The 19361-nt window shown below is 37.8% G+C and overlaps 1 protein-coding gene across 11 annotated transcripts in view; it reads right to left on the bottom strand.

Moving 5' to 3' along the window:
* The window catches only part of ktn1 (kinectin 1), a 154167-nt gene that overhangs the window by 28688 nt on the left and 106118 nt on the right, over window positions 1-19361 (bottom strand). For 7 of the 11 annotated variants that reach the window (XM_062968626.1, XM_062968631.1, XM_003227137.4 and 4 more), the window contains 14 exons: window positions 18381-18415; window positions 17941-18031; window positions 16570-16638; window positions 14301-14338; window positions 12796-12886; window positions 12553-12621; window positions 8392-8429; window positions 6694-6784; window positions 6530-6598; window positions 5674-5711; window positions 4810-4900; window positions 4659-4727; window positions 2503-2540; window positions 1699-1789 (listed from right to left, as the gene is read on the bottom strand). In XM_062968626.1, coding sequence (XP_062824696.1) covers window positions 1699-1789; window positions 2503-2540; window positions 4659-4727; window positions 4810-4900; window positions 5674-5711; window positions 6530-6598; window positions 6694-6784; window positions 8392-8429; window positions 12553-12621; window positions 12796-12886; window positions 14301-14338; window positions 16570-16638; window positions 17941-18031; window positions 18381-18415 — 918 coding nt within the window. The remainder of the gene's footprint in view (window positions 1-1698; window positions 1790-2502; window positions 2541-4658; window positions 4728-4809; window positions 4901-5673; window positions 5712-6529; window positions 6599-6693; window positions 6785-8391; window positions 8430-12552; window positions 12622-12795; window positions 12887-14300; window positions 14339-16569; window positions 16639-17940; window positions 18032-18380; window positions 18416-19361) is intronic. The other 4 variants (XM_062968629.1, XM_062968632.1, XM_016997268.2 and 1 more) reach the window with 1 other exon arrangement.

The following is a 19361-nucleotide window of genomic DNA, read 5'->3' as shown; positions in this document are numbered from 1 at the left end:
ATTTGGAGGGTACCTGCCAGCTTGTTTCAAAGGTGATATCTGCAATAAAAGTTTACCATTTCTAAGTATTGAAAAGCACAGCTCTGCTTTTTATTTTGTAAGCAGTTTAATCTAAATGGGGGGGGGGGGGGTTAAATTTTCTATAACACCTAACAAGTAGGAAATTGATAAAGTGGCTCCATAAAAATTGTGGAGTTGGGGGGTGTCAAATGGCTATCTGCTTTAATTTTACACATTCGTTTTGCCCCTTACCTAACAAGGCCTTGGGTATAAATACCCCTCTAAAGCACTTTCCCTTGTGACAAGGCAAGATGAAGATACCTAGACCACATAGTGGCTGGCACAAGTTTGATTATTTGGCTCAAGCAAGGCCTTTTAGAAACATTTATAAACCAAAGCCATGCAAATATAGTCTCCCAGAAGCCCCTTTACTGTCTACATTCAGTAAGAAAGCCTTTCCCAACCTAAGGTGCATGTACACTGAAGAATTAATGCAATCTGACATCACTTTAGCTCAATGCTATACAACCTTGAGTTGTTATTTTACATGGTCTTTGGCCTTCTCTGCCAAAGAGTGCCAAGTGCCTCATCTAACTAGAAATCCCAGAATTTCATAGCATTGAGTCATAACAGTTAATGCGGTTTCAAACTGCAGTCTAGATCAGGGCTTTCCAAACTGTGTGTTGTGATACTTCAGTCTGCTGGTTGCAGAGTGAAGATCTTATGCAAACATAAAAATGCTTGGAGTCTATGTGAAATAAACAATATCAATTTACACAGCAGAAGTGCAGTTAGTGTAGTACACTAGCATATTTATTTATTTATTTACAGTATTTATATTCCGCCCTTCTCACCCCGAAGGGGACTCAGGGCGGATCACATTATAACACACATAGGGCAAACATTCAATGCCCATAAACACATCAAACAGAGACCGAGACAGACACACGCAGAGGCAAGTTAACGTTCTTCTGAGGGGATGTTCGATTCTGGCCACAGGGGGGAGCAGCTGCTTCATCATCCACACTGACGGCACTTCCTCATTCCAGGTCGTAAATTAGTTAAACTTCCCTCCCCACTTATAAGTGGTACCTTATCTCCTACTTGATAGATGCAACTATCTTTCGGGTTGCTAGGTCAGCAACGAGCAGGAGCTATTTTTTATTTTTAATTGACGGGTGCTCACCCCGCCACGGGCTGGCCTCAAACTCATGACCTCATGGTCAGAGTGATTTAAGGCAGCTGCTCAACAGCTGCGCCACAGCCCGGCCACAGCATATCCCCCTTGGAAAAACTTGGAAATTTATATTTTTATCTTACAAATCATACATTTTATTAAAATATAGATGAAAGGTTCTTCATGAAACATACTGTGTCCACCTTCATGTTATCGTTACAATTCATGTCTGTGCCAGTATCTCTTATAAGGGATTGGTTTAACCTCTGGTTTTCTAGTAAAACCGAATTACTGTGTCACCAACATGAAATGTTTGGAAAGCTCTGGTCTAGATGCACCCCTCATGCCATCCAAACAGGGTCAATGACCATAATGGTAAAGGCATGATGGAAGTCATACTGGTTTAATGTAGCTTGAAGGAATCAGGTTGAAGAAAACATTCCTTGGCCACAGATTCTTGATAGAAGGTGCTTCTTGCCATTTATTTGGCAAAGCCAATTTATTTATAAGCAGTTACTTACATTGTTTTTCTGTCTCTGCTGCTCCACTGCATGTTTCAAAGAGCCCAACTCCTGTTGGAGGCCGGCAATCTCTTGCTCTTTCCCAACAATGCTGAAGAAATAGCCAAAAAGAGAGGAAGTAAGTCACCAGAATGAAACTCTTATAATAATAATCATCATCATCATCATCATCATCATTATCTGTCCACTGCAAAGTCCACCCTACTCAGATCTGTACGCATTATTTGCTGATACATTACACAGTCCTAGACACTTGGGAAGTGTCCAACGTGTGATCCAATACAGAGAATCAAAAACAGAAATTAAAATCCATGAAAAGACATAAAAACATATAAAAGTTGTGTATTTTAATACATACAACCATGTGAAAAAATATTCTAAAAGATTTAAGAGAGAAATAGTAATGTCCATATAAAAGTTATTAGTGGAGATAAAAAAGAGTATCAAAGAGTATTACCACTAAATCTAAACATTCCTGAAGGAATATATTAAATGTGCAAATAGTCAAATCCACAAAACTGAAATCTGCAAATGTGGATGGGTGACTATATATGTTATTTTCAAAATTTCTACCTTTCCTTTCCAACAAATGGTGCTCAAGGCAAGTATTGCCAATGTCTTTCTTAGAAACCTTCCTACAGAATTCTTCCAGGTCAGGACAGCTATGCCAGATGTATCAAAGCATTCTAGATTATGATCCCAGGATGCATTTTTACTGCTAAGGCAAGAGTGGCTAGTGAAAAATAAACACAAACACAGGAGCAAAGAACGCAACACAGATTAGTTGGGATAGCAATCACTTACAGTTGCAAAAGCTGTTCATTCTTGACAGCCAGAGATTCCTGGAAAAGATTAATACTTATTGCTTAACATAAGTCGGTAGAATTTTTGGGTTTTATATATAAAAAATATGTCATGTACAGTACATATTGGAACTCATTAAAAATTTCCAGACCACATGGAAAGACCCTGAATTTTCTATTATGATCTTCTCCTGTGAGCTTGGAGAGAGAAAAGATGTCTCCAGAGAGAGAGATAATTAGATAGATAGGCCCTTACTTCCCTATATAGAAATGTAGTTCTTTCTATATAGTCTTTTGTAATTTGTAAAGCTTGGCTCTGTTCCTGTATTGGAACATTCACTCTACTGTTGTGCTTAAGACACTTTTGATCAGCTAACACTGCTGCTGCTGTTGCCGATTTACATTTTTAAATGCTTTTTCTTTATTTAAACTATCTAACAGCACATATGTCTTGCACAACGGATAAGATCTTTCTCCATAAGCTGTACGGCCAGTAGATCAAACCTCCATAGACAAAAAATATGAATATCAATACAAAGTAATAGTTTGAGCACAGGATTACAATCAGGGTTAGATTCTCTACTGGGTGACCCTGGGCAAAGTCACACTCCCTCTGCCCCAGAAAACCCTATGATAGGGGTCACTGAAAGTCAGAAATAACTTGGAAGGCACTCAACAATAACAACAAAATGTTAGAGGTTAGCTGTATGGTTTGTCAAAATCAGGCCATGAACACCATGTGTTTATTATTGTCTGTAAATGATATTCAGTGCAGTGCTTCTTCCTAACAGTTGGTAAGCTGACTGGGATTTCTGGGAGTTGAAGTCCAAAACACCTGGAGAAGCAGAGTTTGAGAAACACTGCTCTATATTATATGGCTGAAATTAACTGTCACAACCAACTGAATTCTACCAAAAACAAAAGAAAAGTATTTCATCCACAAAAAAACCCAGTCTGAGCTAGTCTGAGATTCAAAGACTAAGAGACATTTGCTTCTTCATTGTAAGAGCTGAGGAGGGGGAAGCAATGGATGGATCTGCTCACTGGGAACAGGACATATAGAAACAAACACTAGTTAAGGATCCCATCCAGGTGAAAGCTGCAAGAAGACCTTAAAACCCCTTAAATCTTAACTCTGAGTCCGTTTCCAGACTTTTGGAGAGTTCCGTGCTATGGGATTCTTATAAGACACAATAACATTTGGTATCCTAACCACTGCTGACAAGGTCATGTTTCATTTTACTGGACAAAACAACTAATCTTATAAACAGGCAACATCCTTTTTCTAGATGCCTTCAGAAAAAGGACTGAAGTTGTTTGCTGGGGATGCTTTATATTTCTGTACTGCTCCCCCCTCAACATCTACCCTCTAGATTGCCCCGCTTTCATGTGTCCCTGTCCACAGTGGAGTACTCCTCTGTTCCTCTCACTCCGAGTTTTATCCTTGTGTCCATGCGGCCGGCCCTGTTTTACTGTTTTCTGATGTAATGTTTATTATCATCTATTGTATTGCTTTTAATTGTGCTATGGTATACTGTTTTCATATTTTATTATATTGTACTGTTCTGGGCGTGGCCCCATGTTAGCTGCCCCGAGTCCCCATTGGGGATATGGTGGCAGGGTATAAATAAAGTTTTATTATAGTTTTATTATTATTTAGCTAGAGATCCTATATTGAATAGGATTTTGGACGAGATGGACCATGAAGCTTCTTCCAACTATTGACTATAATCAACTTTTGTTCTCATGACCCCGCTTTTCTGAACTTGCTCCAATTTTTATTTTATATTTTATTGTGTTTTATACTCAAGCTAAACAAATCATTTAATAGTTTTATTGTATTATTTTATATTTGCCATTCTCCTTGCTTTCTCTGTGTGTGTGTGTGTGTGTGTGTGTGTGTGTGTGTGTGTGTGTGTGTGTGTGTTATACATTTTACAGGGCTGGTTGTGTTTTTGCTGTAAAGTGCAATGTACATTGATGGTAAAACAGTATAGCAGTATTATTTTCTTTCTTGAAGAAGACAGGATAAAATCAAGGAAATGTAGAACAAGTTGACTGATTTTACTTCCTAGATACTACAACCTGAATGATTTTACACCATTCTCCTTTCCCTCTTCTCCCCACAGCTCAAAATCAGCAACCAGGAGAAAATACCTGCTCATTGTTTCCTTGATTTCTTTCCTGAATTTGTGCTCTCAATAACTGGTTCTCTTCCTGTACCACCTGTAAGAGAGGAGCAGAGTTACACCCAAATGCCCAGTTCGTAATATTTGACCCTCCCCTTCTTAGGCCGTTAAGCCATCACCTGCAATTCTTTTCTGTGCTGAGCAACTTCTTTTCCCCTCTCATCTAATAAGGCCTCCATCTTTTGTACTTCTTCTTGCTTCCCCCTCAATCTGTATGGACACAATTTTGAAAGTTATTTCCATGTATTTCAGGAAATGATGAGAAATATATTCTCATTACATAAAGTGTTTATCCTACTATAGTTTATGTCACTACTATTTAAAGTGGTGGTTAAGGGAAAGTATCCAAAACAACTGGCAATTTTCCAGGAAAGGAACAAACAATTCACAGGCCTAAGATGAATTTTATTTTTCGGTATCATGGATATTTTAAATATATTTATGGGTTCTCAATTCAGAAAACATAATAAAAATGCTATACAGCTCTTTCACAAGTGTCATCATTAATCTTAACACTTAAACTTCATTGATTCACATATTACAGCATAGAAACATTAAAGCAAGTTATGAAAAAACTGTGATGAGGCCAATTTGAGGTCATTTTTTAGTTTGGAACACCAAATTCCTATAAAACCAGCATATATTTTTCTTTAAAAATTCAGTGGCTCTTAATTTTGTAAGACTTTTGTATTGATGCTTGGCTTGAGGGGAAAAAAATGATCGCAAGTCCCAGAATCCATTCATCCTTTAGGCCGGATAATCTGCAAGTTGTGATCCCCAAACAATGTTAATGCTCCCAAGCTCCGATTTGACGTATTTAGTATTTCAACAGGTCTTCAAAAAGTAGTCTTTGAAATACAGAAAGCTACACTGATGAGATACACATCTTTCTCTCTCACACAGACTGCAAAAACAGACTGAATCTCACACAAACGTAAAAGAGAAATAATAGCAAAGACTGGCGCTCCACCTGGCTTACTTACAGAGCTTCAAGGTCCTTGATTGAGGAACCAACAGATATCTAACAGGGAAGAGACATGAAGAATGTGAATACAATAGTATTATCAAAGATCTCCTAGGGATTTAATGGCTGAGAAGATAATTCAACTGGTGGCTTTTCTAGAACAATTCTCAAAACCTTTTCAGTCACGGAACCCTTCAGAAGACATTTATTTTCTGCAGAACCCTAACTCTATTTCTGATTTGTTTAATCAAACTATATACTCTGGATCATTTTATGCTAATTCAAATATGTCTCTTAAACCTCTATAACAGGCATGGGCAAACTTTTGGCCCTGCGGGTGTTTTAGACTTCAACTCCCACCATTCCTAACAGCCTCAAGCCCTTTCCTTTTCTCCCTCAGACGCTTAAGCGGCTGTTAGGAATGGTGGGAGTTGAAGTCCTAAACACCCGGAAGGCCTAAGTTTGCCCATGCCTGCTTTAGAGACTGAGACTAAGAGGTTAGTAGCATAAACTTCCATAGCCAAAGTCTACTCCCTTAGACGGAGTGATACTGCATGTTGATAGTACAGACTAACATTGCAATGTCTTTGAATTCTAATCCTACTGGAATAGAAGCTATTCAGCAAAATAGACAGTATGTGCTTTCTCTCACACATTATTTATCTGTGAGTTTCTATAAAAACACTCAGAGGGGCAAGGGCACACCCAATTTTTTTTATTTGCTATGCTCCTGCTACAAACATTATTTGCTTCCCAAGGACTCAGAATGGCGTAGGACCCTGCACTGAAGACAGCACGATAAAATTCTTTCTGCTAAATTAAATAACTTGTGAAAGTCGCAGAGCAAAACAGAACGAAAGTAAAGGTTCTCCCACCTGTTCAGAGTTCAGCTGTTCAAGTTCTTTGACTTTGTTGTTCAAGTGCTGCAATGTATCCTGTTGACCCTTTGGAAATTTTTTAAAAAATCGTATCAAACACAAAAGTCCTGCATTTTGTAATGAATAAGAGGGTTTTTTTTCCAAGTTGCACGAGACTCTACCTGAAGCCACTCTCCTTTCTTGGCAAGTTCGCTCTCCTTTTCTTTCAAAGACACCTCAAGGGTTCTCACCTGTTCCTCTTTCCCCTTCAGTCTGCAGAAGGGAAGACAAGAAACATGAATGATTACTTTGAAAGCAAACAGATTTTGAGAAAACGCCTAACATACCTTCAGAAAGATTAGTTAAATACTCTGTAAAACAATGACTTGGTTACAGGTGTACTGATTTGAATCCAGACCACTGTGTCACACAGGCTCTTATTCAGCAACTCTAAGACCCTCTCTAACTAGAATTGCCAAGGGTTAAACCTGAGACCTTCTGTATGAAAGGACTGCCTATGATTCTGATAACTTAAGAACAGAATGGAAAAGTTATTTGTTAAACGTATTCTGTATTAGCTAAATCAGGCATGGATAAATTTTGCCCTCCACGGCTCCCCATCCTTGCTCGGCTGCCCAATTTGTTTGTGAAATCTCCTAATCCTTTCAGACTCACATGGAGTCCTTCATTAGAGGAAAATAACAATTTAACTTAACCAGCAAAGATCTAAAAGTTGACTTATCTTAGTTATTGAAACCATATCTGCCTTATTTATTTTTTTATTTACTTACTTACAGTATTTATATTCCGTCCTTCTCACCCTGAAAGGGACTCAGGGCGAATCACAGAACATAATATTCAATGGCAAATATTCAATGCCATTTATACACTGACAAGAAAGACAATTGATAAGAGGTATATATAGCCTTTCCCCCATCTTTGGCATCTTGGAGGCTTGTGCTTGGTTCCAGCCACACCGGGGGGGGGGGGGGGGGGGCTGTCACTCCATCTCCCTGCCGAAGAGCTTTGTTCGTAAACATCCTCCTTGATCGATTCTCTGGCATTTTTCTGGCATTTCTTTATGGGTGCCTTAAAATACCTTCCAGTTTTTAAGCGGTACCTATTTTTCTACTCACATTTTGCTTTCGGACCTCTAGATAGGCGGAAGCTAGGCTAAAGGCCAGAAGTTCACTCTGACCCAGGTTTTGAACTGTCAACCTTTTGATTGACAAGATTTACTGCAGCTAGTGGTTTAATCTGCTGTGCTAAAGCCTGGCTCTTGCCTAATCTTACCTTAGATCAGTGGTTCTCAACCTGTGGGTCCCCAGGTGTTTTGGCCTACAATTCCTGGAAATCCCAGCCAGTTTACCAGCTGTTAGGATTTCTGGGAGTTGAAGCCCAAAACATCTGGGGACCCACAGGTTGAGAACCACTGCCTTAGATTAACTTGATTACCTAACCCAAATCAAAAAGTGAAGTCAGGTTTGAGGGTTCTACTATCTCGGATCATGCCAAAATGATGTTTTTAACTGCATTTTATTATTTTAACCTGAAACAAATCATTTTAATACTGTAAATAGTTGAATTGTGTTTTAATGCTCACTTTTCTATGCTTTCAATTGTACTATGCTTTTAAATTGTGAGCCATTTTGATTCCCAATGAGGGATAGGAGGGCAATGGGATATAAATAAAAGAAAAAGAGGAGGAGAAGGTGGAGGAAAAGGAGAAAGAGGAGGAGGAAGACAAATAAATACATACACAGATAAAACTGTAGAAATGATTTAGAATGATTGCAAAGTCAAAGTCAACTAAAACATCTATATTGTTAACAGAAAATAAATGGCAGATAAATACAATTCAAATTAGCAGCAATACTTACAGACTCTGAAGTTCTTTGACTTCTTGGGCAACTGATATCTACAGAAAGAGCACACAGTATTGATATACATGTTTATGGCTACGCTGAAAAGAAGCACAAAGTAACTGGAAGTAGCAACAACATAAGGAGATCACATTTCAAGAAGCTAATGATATTTGTCTGTGTGTGTGTGTGTGTGTGTGTGTGTGTGTGTGTGAAATGTTTGTATTTCTAGAAGCAATTAGTGTGGCATAAAATTCCATCTACTCCATAAAGAGGAGGGCTTTCATTCACCAAGTTACCATTTATAAAGCTCTTTTTAATGCAAGCAGCTTTAAATGGAAATATCAGTACACAGTTTTAAAATATATTAAAATCAGAAAAAGCCTTCTTTCATTATTTCATTTCCACATTGCATAAATATGAGAGCCATTGTTCTTCCATTCTCTTAGACACTACCGAAGAGACATTACTCTTCAAGCCCATCTAGTAGTGAAATCAACATGGAAAAGTTAAGAAAAACAATCTGTGATTAAGATGAAATTCCCTAAGCAAAAAAATGAAATGCTACCTCCTAATCAAAGTGTATGATTTTCAACACCAAGTCAAAAATATATAGTTAAATGATATTCCCAGAATCAGTTTTGGCATAAGTTGAATATCTGAAATACTCTGAATGAGAAGTTCGAGCTTTCTGAATTTTGGCCTACCTCTATTTGCATATATGTACATAATGGGATTAACTTGGAGATGGAAATGGAATCAATTTATGTTTCAAATACACCATATATATATACACACACACACACACACACACACACATACAGAGAGAGAGAGAGTGTTCCCTCACTACTTTGCAGTTTGCTTTTTGCAGATTTGCTGTTTCGCGGTTTGTGTGTGTGTGTGTGTGTGTGTGTGTGTGTGTGTGTATATTTATAGTCTGAAAGTAAATGTAAATAAATGCAATGTATGGAACAATGTTGGTACCACTGTCTTGGACATCCATGTGGACAATTATTGGATTCTGGAGCATTTCAGATATCAGCTTTCTGGAGAAGAAATTGAAGCTCCCTATGTATCTACATTACATGGGAGATGTGGGACAATAATTGCAAAAGCAAACACCCATGTTGCCTGGTTTTAGAGCACAAAAAAACAAAATGTAAGCTTGACGAACATTCAATGAAAATGAATTCACAAACCATGTGTGGCTAGCAGGCAACCAGAATGTCCAAAAAAACCCGTGGTTAAAATGGTAAGCCAGCTAACAGACCCAAGTCAGCAGATCACAAGCTATGAGGCATTCCAAAATTCAATCAGATGAAAAAATTGTGAAGGTATATGCCAGAAAAGGAGAATGGAGGGCTTCCACATTTAAACTAACCATAGCTCTCGGTGTCTTTCATATTAGGGTACTGTGACTATGGTTTAAAAACATGCTAGGATCTGAAACTAACTATGTAACATAACATTTTTCAATAACTAGATTATAGCACACATAACCCATGACAAGTGTCCTGGAGACTGAAGTGGGTGTTCTATATCGAAACATCTGGATCTCATCTGGTTTTCTTTCCCGGCCTGGAATGAAATTATTTAAAACACTGTCTTTGTTCTGTTCAGGTATACCGGGTAGGATTTTCCCTGATAAATTCCAGAAATAAGATCCTAATTATGGGACTACTTTCTTATCGACTTATGCCTCACTTTTACATTACAGGTCTTCAAATGGGTCTCAATAATAGACTTACTTGTTTCTGGTTGCCTAAAGCTTAATGTGACATCTTATTTTTGTTGTATTTGGTTTTGAAATGACTGAACCATGTTAATATGTTCTTAAGGTGAGTTTTACAGAATGATTCTGAACTGCCTATTGGATTTTTACTCTGGTACTTTAAACATTTCTCAACTATTTTCATACATTTTATATTTTTATGATCATTTTCAAAAACTGCACCTGAAAATATCAACAAGTATAAAATATATATGAGCTTGACTTTCAATATATTCAGAGTCATGACACTGTATTTAAAAGTTAGAATTTGTATCAAAGTCTATTACTGCCACCAATCGAAGGTGATATCCGGCAGTCATTGAATTAAATACACTAGCAAAATAAGGGATACATCATTGAACGTGAATGAAACACAACAGTGCTAAAGAAGAAAGTACACCCTCTTTGTTTTGCATCAGCCATATGTATTACAGCAGGCATCAGCTTAGAAGAAGACCTGACCTTCAGAGAATGGGAACATTATTTTTGGGGAACTGCTAATAAAATCCTCCATCCAATATGGCCAGTAACCATGTTAACTGGGAACCTCTGGGAGTTCTAGCCATAGAAACATGTATAAGTTCAAAGCAGGATATATCAAGGTAAAAGAGACAATACCACCACCGACTACTCCTGGCCAACATTTCTGCCATTTTCTCACCCAAGCACCCCAAAAGGCCAGAAGTGGTACCAAAGAAGAGAGAAAGTGGAATGGTGCAATGCTTCTTTGAGCTTCTCCTAGGCTGGTTAAGATCAGCCTTCTCCTAGGCTGGTTAAGATCTAAGGAGGCCCTCCTCTCGATCCCACCTCCCTCACACGCGAGGTTGGTGGGGACGAGAGAGAGGGCCTTCTCGATAGTGGCTCCCCAACTCTAGAATTCTCTCCCCAAGGAAATAAGACAAGCACCTATCTTGTTAATCTCTAGGAAGAAGCTAAAAACTTGAATATTTAAGCAAGCTTTGAGAATGACTAGACTGTACTGGTAACTATTGGACAGGATCGGATGACCATAAGATCGTTAAGTATAACCACTGGATAGCTCGATAATGAGAATGGCTGGTTTAAACGGTGAGGTATATTTAGATTGCTTTAGTGAGGCAAATAGTTTTTAAAATGTTATTTATTAATGCTTCTGTTGTTTTAATTGTACTAAATAATCATTGTTTATTGCTACTGTTGTTTACTCTTTATTGCGTATATATTTTTTTGTATTTGTTGCTTGTTTGTAAACCGCCCCAAGTCCCTTTAGGGAGAAGGGGTGGGGTATAAATAAAATTTATTATTATTATTATTATTATTATTATTATTATTATTACTACTACTACAGTAGAGTATCACTTATCCAACATGCGCTTATCCAATGCAGTTTGCCTCCCTCCTGGATCCAGTTGTTTCTCTAGGCAGCATGGACTGAACTTTTTACATATTTAATTTTTGACAATGTTGTTACTGTAAGTTCATTTTATGCAATTCTATCTTTATTTGTAGTCAATTTGTTAGTAGCCAATGTTTTTATAATCAATGTTTTCCATACACTGTGATGTTTTGGTGCTTAATTTGTAAAATCATAATGTAATTTGATGTTTAATAGGCTTTTCCTTAATCCCTCCTTATTATCCAACATTTTTGCTTATCCAACGTTCTGTTGGCCCATTTAAGTTGGATAAGTGAGACTCTACTGTACCCATATTTGCATATACATACATATGGGACTATCTTGGAGATGGAAATGAAATTCATTTATGCTTCAAATACACCTTATATATTATATAGTCTGAAAGTTAAATGTATGTGCAATGTTTTTTTAATAATTTGATGTATGAAACAAGGTAGGTGTCACTGTCTCGGGCTTCCGATAACTTATTATTAAGTTCTTGCCTTTTGCCACGCTATTCTGAAAAAGCAAACAAAATTATCATTTAAAAAAAAAAGAGTTAAGGTATGGTGACTCTTGGATAAGGCAACCCAGATTTCTGGACCAACTGTTTGACTAAAATCTCTAGACTTATGCAAGAACATGTGCAATAGCTTTTCCAAGCTCCTTTTTTTTTCCTGTGTATGAGAGTGCTTACTGCTTCTAATATGTGAGCTTTTCATATTTACTTGTAAAATAAAGATAACTTTTAAAATGTAGAGGCCACTGACTTAATAGCTGAAGACACCCCTTTTTAATTAAGCAACATGCTTTTTAGCTGGTATCAAACTGCATCTGTTAACAAAGCTTATCCTAGAAGCTTCTTTTTGCTGTGCAATGCTTGGTTAAGTGGCCATGGATGGAAAAGCCAAGCTTCTTCCACCTGGACACAGCGGATTGGGAAAGGAGCAGCACACACCGCAAGGAGAGAAATTCTACCAGCCAAAGGCCCACTGCAAGCTTCCTCCCAGCTTCTAGTTTAATATCACTTTACCTGCGAGTCTTTTTCAAGCTTGGCCTTTCCTACTTCTTCATTCAGAGCCTCTATTTCCTGTGTTAACGCCTTTTCAATGATAAAACAGACAGAATTGGGCAATGGAGACAATCACACAAAATGGAAACAGTGGGTGCAAAAACAAGTAATTACTACTAAAAAAATGTGAAGCAGGGTCAAAGACACACACGTTTAATGCCACAAAGAGTGGGAAGATAGGCACACAACAAGCCTCAAACTTACCATGACTGTTTTTTCCTTGGTAGCAACTTTAAGGACTTCGGCCTGAAGCAACTCCTCCACAGATTTGATCTTTCCATCCTTTTCGCTGATTCTTTGGGGGAGAGAGGAGGGAACAGTGCAAGAATTGAAAGGCTGTGCTTGGTACAGAATTCTCTTTAGAGTCCATTGAGTCTGTATTCCATATTAGCTCTACTATTTTGTTTGCCCAAGATCTATCAGAACTGCTTTTTGAGCTTGGAAATGGTTTACAACTGGAAAAAATATATAAATATCAATTGAAAAAAGTCTAAATCATATTTAAAGTGTATGTTTGCTGTACCTAAAAGAAAATGAATGCACAAGAGTTGGATAATATCAATGAAATAGTTGAGAATGCTCTGCTAATAAACAAACAAACCATTGTTACAAGTAGAGATATTATTTCCAGTTGAAAAACATCTCTTTTCTAGCATCTTCACTTACCTTATGTATAATGAGCTAGTTCAGATATAGCATGGATCCCATAGTTCAGCTTTAGAAGAACAAATCCAATCTTTGGGTTGCTGTGATTTTTTCCAGGCTGTATGGCCATGTTCCAGAAGAAACAATCAGGGCCAGTTAACACCTCTCAACAAAGGATTCCCCCAGGCAGGAAGCAGCCAGGTTTTGAAGCTGCAAGGCTATTCAATGCTAATCAAGGTGGCCAATTGCAACATTCACACTTGCCTCAAACAGAAGAGTTCTTTTTCCCCCCCTGGACCTTCCACAGATACATAAACCCCATTTCCCTAATTTCCAACAGACCTCACAATCTCTGAGGATGACTGCAACAGATGTGGGCGAAACGTCAGAAGAGAATGCATCTGGAATCATGGCTTCCGGCCATAATAGCCTTCGACAACACAAATCTAGTATTTTCCCAGATTTTTGTGACCTCTCAATGCATCTCACTCCCTTATGACTAAATTGACTGTAGATTAGCCATAGCTTGTGGTGATATCCAAATGCAAACAAACAATGATTACTCTTAAGTATCATCAGATTATAATTTAATGATAATTAATTATCAACAAACTTCCACAATTGATTTAGCTGGCTAAATTGACAGACTAAAGTGCGAATGTTTTAAAGGGGAAGTGGGTGTTCCTGCTCTCCTCTCCCTCAGAATGAAGGGCAGATGAAGAAAGACTAAGCTTCTCTGCTGGCTTGTAACAAAATTCAGTTGCCCCGTTGTAATTAGCCTGACAAACTCCATTTTGACAATAGCTGACATCTCACCCATGGCTTGTGTTGTTTTGCTGAGCTCTACCATTTCTGCAATGCTAGAAATGCTGTACCTGCAATATTATGTGCCCAGGGCTACTCCATGTAATGTTATGGCTACAGTGCCAGACTCTGAGAAAGTCCTTGTAAACAGCAATCTCAGTCTATGTTCTAAGTGGGTCACATAGACCTTAGATTAGAATTACCATGTATATATTAGAGTACATTAGAAGTGAAGAGGAAGAAGACTAGGTGCTACTTACACTTTTTGCAACTCTTCAACCAAAGATGCAAAGGAAATCTTGGGGAGACACAAAAGAAAGAGAACACTGGGTCAACCTACATTTCTGCTTGACATTCCTTTTTCATGTTAAATGCATTTGAAAATGATGGAAGTGGATCTGCGTACAATGCAAAGTGGTTGCACAAAATCCACAAAATGATAAGCACACTTGGTGTGTGTGTGTGATGACAGTTTACATGAGAGGAACCCGTTCATGTTTTATGACATCTACTCCCCGAACTTGTTCCTGCCTTGTAATAATCCAGTGTTCCCAATTGTCGGCATTGGGAAACTACCCGTCATACACAAGTCTAGAAATTGTACCTCCCAAACCTGGGTCAACTTATCCACAAGTCAATGTGAGTACTATAATTTCATCAAAAAAAGAAGAGAGGCAAAAGGCAAGAGCTTAGTCCATCCTGGGAGAACTTTTTAAAAGCGCTCTACTCTTTCTGCCATTATGTTGCTTTTGGCTATTTGAATCCCTGTGAGGGGAAATGGTAGAGGCAGTCAGGAGAAGCCTGAGTTGGCATTAGATCTTTCCCTTCTTGGAAGAATTAGCCCTAATTTATCCACACGCCATATAAAAATCCATCATTCTGGCCCCAAAACTTTTCCTCAGCGTCTACATGAGATTGGCTTCTACATGACTATGCATAGTTCTTCAGCTGGATTATCAACAAAACAACCTGGCATATCAATAGGATCCAGTGCAGCAAGGCGAGGGGCTGTATTCATGGAAATGAGCAGCAGCTCCATACTTTTCTCAAGTGTCCCTCTTGTTTTGAGTTGCAAGTGATTTCAAATCACTGGGGGCCTAAAATGTGCTATTGAACCAAGAACAGATGGCATCACCTCTCCCTAGTTTTGCTGATGATGTCTCCAGATTGGAGCATTTGTCAATTGTATTTTTGGATCAGATTAAACTGCAGAAACACTGGCGTTATGTGCTGATGTTACACAAAAGGGCTAGTTTAATGTATAAATGAACTGTTGTATATCATCTTTCTAATTGGAAAACCAGGGCACTTATCTTCTGCAAATCCCCTCCTCATGGTATCCTTTTGTTTGTGCAATGAAGACATTTATGTTAGCAGCCGAGAGGCATGAATCTCAATTTTTGTTTTGCTCAAGGTCTGTTTTTACACAGCTTCATTTGTTTCACTCTGTTTCTGCATCAATTCACATTTTTAAAAAAATCAGTGCAAAATCTAATATACAGTGCAAGCCTTTCCCCTAATACAACACATTGTTGGTACATTATTTTCATAAAGATAAACACTTTTATGAACACTTTCCATAACGTAAATATTTCTAAATTTTAAAAACTGAACTGCAGAATTTGGAAAAGGTTGAATACCAAGTCTAAGTGCATTTTTGGTTTGCAAAGTGGGAAGTGCGAAGTTTGCATTAATATGCAGATCAAATAAATGTCTCCGCATCTGCATCCTTATTTAGGCGACTCAGTAATATCTGCCACTAGACCTAACTCTTCAAGTCCCTAACTCTTTGAAGGTCAGCTACAGGAAAACAATATTTATACAACATATTGCATATACACGTGTACCTCCCTCAATGAAACTATTTCTTTGAAAGAAACACTAGTACCGATGGAGGAAATAACATGGAAAGAATAGGAGTAAGTTCCTTCAGTACAAAAAAAGGTTTCAATATATCAGAGCAAATGTTTTATTCCAAACTAATAATGTGCATATATAAAATGAAACAATTAGCTTAGCCTTGCACACCGAGTTAAAAACATTCCTTCAAATGCATCCAGGGGTTATTATTTAATTTTTCAGCAGCCTCTACATTCTTTATGATTTTCATTTTGAGGGCAAGGATCTCGTTCTTTTTGAGGCTCAAGATCACTTGTGTCATTTACTCCAAATATATTACTACTTGTATTATTTACTCTAAATATATTATTGCTACCTCATACTGAAAGTCAGTATTTTTCCAGCACTCTTTTACTAGTCTCCCAACACCAATAAAAGTTTTAAAAACATACAACTGGACAGAGAACAAAAAAGGAAAAAAAGGCTAGACCAAAATTTTAAAAAATTGAGGACAAAAAAATTGTCATCAAGCAATTAGTTAAAAGTGATATATGCCTGTAGAGCTGAGAAGTATCAGATATAGCAGTAACTTGATAATGTAGGGATTGAGTCTTTCCACTCAATCTTCCAACTGGCATAATTATAATGACCAATCTGGTGGCCTTTCTTTTAAAAAATATCACAACATACCTGTTCTGTCTGCACCCTCCGAAGAGCTTCAATTTCATTTTTCAAGGATGTGTTCTCTGTTCTCAGTGCCTTCAAAAAACATAAACGTGTTTTGAATTATATCAATTATCACAGAAGGGAAAATAGTATTTTAATACTTTGAACAACAACGCAAAAAATTGTGTTTACGTCTTCCTGATAAACATGCTTCAAATAATATTCTTACTTGGGTTGCATCTATTACACACTGAGTTAAAGCCAACACTAGTCTTTTTTAGAACAGACTCATTAAAAAGGAGGGGTTCGTCATAACTAACTTAAGGTACATTTATTTCATTAGGTCTACTTTAAATAGAGCTAACTGGCATGGAAATTCAAATATTAAGCATAGGTATATCCTATTTAATTAGGAAGTGCTACTGTGTGCATGAAGCCCCAAAAGTAGCTTTCCCTTTTAAACTTCACAAAAGTGGTGCTCATGAGTGTGTATACATCAGGCATGGGTAAACTTGGGCCCCCCAGGTGTTTTGGACTTCAACTCCCACAATTCCTAACAGCCTAACTGTTAGAAATTGTGGGGGTTGAAATCCAAAACTGTTAGAAATTGTGGGGGTTGAATTCCAAAACACCTGGAGGGCCCAAGTTTGTCCATGCCAGGTATACATGCATTGTCTTATGGGAAAACCATGGATTTCATAGGGTTTTATTAGGGTATCTTCAGAGATGTTTTTCGCCCAGTTTCTTCCCCTGAAATATCGCCTACATCTGGTACTCAGTGGTGGTCTCCCAGGCAAGTACAAACCAGAAATGGTCCTACTTAAGCTTCCAAGAACAGATTACATCTGGTGACTTGAGGACATTTAGGCCTGCTACCTGCATGCATATAATTTTTTCAGAAAGATTTAACGTTGACATATATGGACCTTGGGGAAGCAGTTTTAGTAAGAAGGCACAAGTGCCTTCGACCAGTGGCTATACTCTAACTAAAGTCTCATATCAACACATCCAGTTATATCTTCTGACTTGACCTCCTGCTGGTGGTGGTTGCAGATATTTAATAAATATTTTAATTAATTCTGGGAGTGGGTTCAAGATGGGATGGAACTGCTCCTTTCCTTCTGCTAAAGTATCACTGTCTCTCCCCGAAACAGCCTGGTAGCAAAAGTATTTGCCTACATATTCCAGAAAGTACAAAGAAGAGAACAGGACTGAAGACATCAAGTCAGCAGAAAAAAGAACAAAAGAAAAAGGGAGTGAAGGTAAAAGCATATGAGCTCCTGATATAATACAGGAATGGAACTACGTTTGGGAGAAGGATTATAAAAGTTAAAGTGGAATAGAATACAATATTTTCATGGGGCGAGGCATGTGCAACTTTGAGAAAAAAATTACCTTCAGTTGATCTTCCTTATTTGCCATTTCTATGAGCCCAGTTTCAAGGAGTTCTTCAACAGTCTTTATTTTGTCATTTTTTTCTGTGATGCTAGAAAAGGAAAAATATATATCAAGAACTTCATCTCTAAATCAGCTGTAGTTACAACCCAAAGCACACTAATCTAGGAACAAGTATATCCTTTAGAAATTGCTGGTGCTTGTTAACCGGCAATGCCTTGAATCAAGCAAGGGAAGATCTCATGGATGAAATCTTTCTAACATGAGCTGCCAGGAATGAAAACAGTAACTCACCCATGCCAAATGTGTGTGTGATTTGAATGGTTATTTCTGCATTGCAGAATGGGGTTGGATTGGATGACCCTTGAGCTCTCTTCCAACTTAAGGTTTCTATTCGGAAAGTAATGTAAAATATAGTCTCCTGTTTGCTCATCTCTTACCTTTTTTCCATTTGCTCCAATAAATCCTTGTCAGCCTAAAGAGCAGGAGAGAGAGAACAATTGTTAGCTTGCGGCTTTAGTAAATACGCATAACACCATTGGGTATAGTTGCTTGCACCTGTGTCTTTTATCCCAAATCTCAAACAGCAGCCAACTCACTCTCCCAAAGAGAGAATAAGTCAAATACGCCCAAATTCTCATGGTAGTGTTTCTCCTACAATTGAGAAAAATTAAAACAAATACAATACAGACAACCTACATTAAAACAGAATGAAACTATTGATAACATTACAAACAATTTAAAATACACAAAATTGTATTTAAAAACAATACAATTAAAACAGTGGAGCCACCTTGCTTTAAAAAGATCCAGGTCTCCAAACGCTATCCAAATAAGATCCTGTTTACTGATAAAAAAATTAACCAAGGTAAATAACGGAGCACGACTCTAAGACAGCTTGATAATCCCATATTCAGGATTCTGAAATTCGAAATTGTGGGTTTGCTGAAATAGTGACCCATTTGCTTTGTGGTGGTTTAATGTACACAGCTTTAAAACCTACCTAGGATAAAGCAATGCAGCTCTCAAAAACAGAAGCAAGAACTGTTTTCTTTTGCATCTAGCAACCTATCCTTATCCATGCTACTCTTTTCCAACTCCTTGTTCCCACTCCCCACTTAAGCAACTATCTAACAATCTGTCATCCCATATACTGTATACAGGAAAGTATACAATACAACCTACTGTATGTACTGTATACTGTACATAGACTGAACAAACTATGCTCTTGCATGCTGCATTTTCCTCCCAATCAACTTGGTGCCATTTTTTTATCAGTCTGTATACTGTACAGTATAGAGGTGGTATTTCTTATGTGTTTATGCATTCCTGGTGTTATTCTGCACCCTCATTCTAAGCCAATATGTTCTCAACACTGAAAACTGCTTTATATAGAGTTGGAACGTGGATCCATTTGGTCC

This window comes from Anolis carolinensis, chromosome 1 (assembly GCF_035594765.1).
Source record: "Anolis carolinensis isolate JA03-04 chromosome 1, rAnoCar3.1.pri, whole genome shotgun sequence".
NCBI lineage: Eukaryota > Metazoa > Chordata > Lepidosauria > Squamata > Dactyloidae > Anolis > Anolis carolinensis.
This window is presented reverse-complemented; position numbering and strand designations above follow the sequence as displayed.